Here is a 3,169-nt window from a genome sequence, read left to right on the forward strand (position 1 = left end):
AGGTGTCTCTTGACCTACTCTTCGTAATTTCGAACTCTTCCAAGGCCACCTGGTTTACTTCCCTTTCTCCTAGCACAGTGACCTCACCTTGTTCTATTGTGAAGACCTCCTGGAACCTCTTGTTGAGTTCTTCACACACCTCTCTGTCATTTTCAGTATACCCGTCCTCGCCTGTTCGAAGTTTCAATACCTGTTCTTTCACTGTTGTTTTCCTTCTGATGTGACTGTGGAGTAGCTTAGGTTCCGTCTTGGCTTTGTTTGCTATATCATTTTCAAAACTTTTCTCTGCTTCTCTTCTCACCCTGACGTACTTATTCCTGGTTCTCTGGTATATCTCTGCTTGTGTGTGTGCGTGCGCACGTGCGTGTGTGTGTGTGTCTGTGTGAGTGTAAATAAACACAAATGCATTGAGTTTATTATTAATTTTCATTTAGATATTTTCCATTATACGCAAATATCAGAGGAAAAATATTTGGCAGATGAAAATATTCGAGATATAGTAAACGAGAACGTTAAGATCACCCTTAGGCTTGTTCAATTAGGAAAAGCTGAACGATAACCATTGCCTAAAATATTCTTAACGGAGAGTATTGTGATCAGGTAGAATACAATACACTGAGAGGTGAACCCAACTACATGGTGTATGTACACCAGAAGTTTACTTTAGTGTTGGACAATTTTCGGCTCCAAAATTATAGATGATGGTGATAAACATTCGCGAGAATGGACTGGATGATCATTCTGGTTCACTAAAAAAATGTAGAGGATGACAGGTGCAAATCCGAACGCTGAACGAAATAGTTGAAAAAGTAGTAAAAATAAAAAAAAATGTGTAAACTAATATGTTTGGATCAAAGGCATTACTTAATTTTATTAATGATTATATATTTCTCTGAATTAATACAGGCGAGATCATGCAAGGAAGTGAATACACATGATCACATAAACTAGTAAACATGCAAAGTGTATTGAGGTTTTTAACAGAGACAAAAAATTTTCAGATGCTCAGAAGTTTATTTTCCTAATGATGATATGCAGTATTGATACATGATGGAGAGGTAATTTTATTTGTATTAGCGAGAGGATATGTAATTCTTAGACACATGAAGATGCTCATATTACAGGAGGAAGGTCTGGTCTCTTAGCCGTACAGGCCACCGCCAAGACCATAACCTCCAAGGCCTCCGAGACCATATCCTCCGTAGCCGAGACCTCCAAGACCATATCCTCCTCCGAGACCGTAGCCACCTCCGAGACCGTAGCCACCTCCGAGACCGTAACCAAGACCTGGGAGACCGAGACCTAAGCCACCGAAGCCAGCTTTAGGGTCAGCTTCTGGTTGAGGCATTGCTGTTGCCAGACCCACCAACAGGACGATGATCTGACGGTACACACAACATTATATCATTAGCTGGAGAAGGATGATCTAAGACAAGGAAAATGAAAGTAAACATTTTAATGTTAATTCTTCATATAATGAACATTTAGGAGTGACAAGCCATGTAAGAAAAAGTGAGCTTATAGAAACTGTATTCATTTTCCCTGTTTTTATGTAAAGTTTTACCCTAGAAGTAAAACTACTTCGTAAACTTGGGTAAAATATCTGAATCTTTAATTTGTAGGAGATTTAGTTATTTCTTTATAAATGATCAACCTCAGTTTTTCACACTATAATAATACTATAATAAAGATTGGCACTCATTCACTCTCATGCCTCACGCAACTGGTGCTATATTATATAATGCTTGGAATATTAATTTTTGTTTTATTGTTTCTCAGCACCGCATAGTTCTGCGTGAATCTTGAAGTGACAGAAGCTTAGTCACATCACAAGCGTCTATTCATTAGGCACTTTCTTCAAACATAAGTGCCTCTGGGTGGGGAAGCTATGGCACCGTGTAAAACGAATTACACGTAACTATTTGGTTGTCATGGATACAGTTATTGGTCACCTAAACGAAGTTCTTTCGTCCTCCAAATCATAATATGCCTCAAGCATATTTTTCTCCACTGGCACTCAAGATAACATTTTAGAAAATGATCGCGAATCACCTGCTCGTGAAACACTTATAATATTTCAATGTCTGATTTGCTTTACTAAATTATTATGACAATGATTATTGATTCTGTATCGTAATTTCTTGCATAAATATAAATCTTGTTTTGAAAACGTATTGTTAGGAGTAAGTTTTATATTTAGCAAAGTTTTTAGAGCAAAGCAAGTTTCTTGGTTAGCCACTGTACCAAAACCTTCAAATTTATTCAAACATTGAAATTACATTTGACTATTTCCCTATAGTGCACATGTAATTGTTGAGTATTAGTACTCACCAGAACCTTCATGGTTTAGTATACTCTACTAAATTACACATGTAATTGTTGAGTATTAGTACTCACTAGAACCTTCATGGTTGAGAGTATTCTGTAATCTATTAAACTGCACATGTAATTGTTGAGTATTAGTACTCACCAGAACCTTCATGGTTTAGTGTAATCTATTAAACTGCACATGTAATTGTTGAGTATTAGTACTCACCAGAACCTTCATGGTTTAGTGTAATCTACTAAACTACACATGTAATTGTTGAGTATTAGTACTCACCAGAACCTTCATGGTTTAGTGTAATCTACTAAACTACACATGTAATTGTTGAGTATTAGTACTCACCAGAACCTTCATGGTTTAGTATACTCTACTAAACTACACATGTAATTGTTGAGTATTAGTACTCACCAGAACCTTCATGGTTGCAGTGTTGTCGTGGGCGATGAAGGAAGGCGTGTGAAGGTGAAGAGACTGACTGTCCCTTTTATACTCCAGCTTCCCGGAGCTGAGAATGTTGTCACGTGACCCTGACAAGGTCAGCAGCCAAGCAATGAAACATTTTAATCATGGCCGAAGTTACTGAAGGTCGATGGGACCAGCGACGTCTCTAATATTTTAGTAGAACAATGTTAAAATATTCTCGTAGCAAATTTTCTTGAATCTCTTACTAAATCCACCACATTCACGAGTCCGTATTTACGCAAACATATTAACGTATTAATTAACACCAGCTCTGAGATAAACACACATCAACAGTTACAGTCAACACCTGGCGTCATGCACGAGAGGGGGACCGGAGGCCACACCCTCCAGCCTCGCCCTTGTGGCCATCAGCGTCTTAAT

The 3,169-nt window shown here is 38.0% G+C and overlaps 1 protein-coding gene across 1 annotated transcript; it reads right to left on the reverse strand.

Moving 5' to 3' along the window:
* Window positions 1–994: 994 nt before the first annotated feature.
* LOC138352006 (keratin-associated protein 6-1-like) lies at window positions 995–2,779 on the reverse strand. Its single transcript, XM_069304177.1, has 2 exons — window positions 2,735–2,779; window positions 995–1,381 (listed from the first exon to the last, which is right to left on the reverse strand). Exons 1-2 carry the CDS (start codon window positions 2,744–2,746, stop codon window positions 1,142–1,144), a joined length of 252 nt encoding a protein of 83 aa, XP_069160278.1. The 5' UTR covers window positions 2,747–2,779; the 3' UTR covers window positions 995–1,141.
* Window positions 2,780–3,169: the final 390 nt, after the last annotated feature.

Source organism: Procambarus clarkii, chromosome 52, assembly GCF_040958095.1.
Source record: "Procambarus clarkii isolate CNS0578487 chromosome 52, FALCON_Pclarkii_2.0, whole genome shotgun sequence".
In the NCBI taxonomy this organism is placed as follows: Eukaryota; Metazoa; Arthropoda; class Malacostraca; order Decapoda; family Cambaridae; genus Procambarus; species Procambarus clarkii.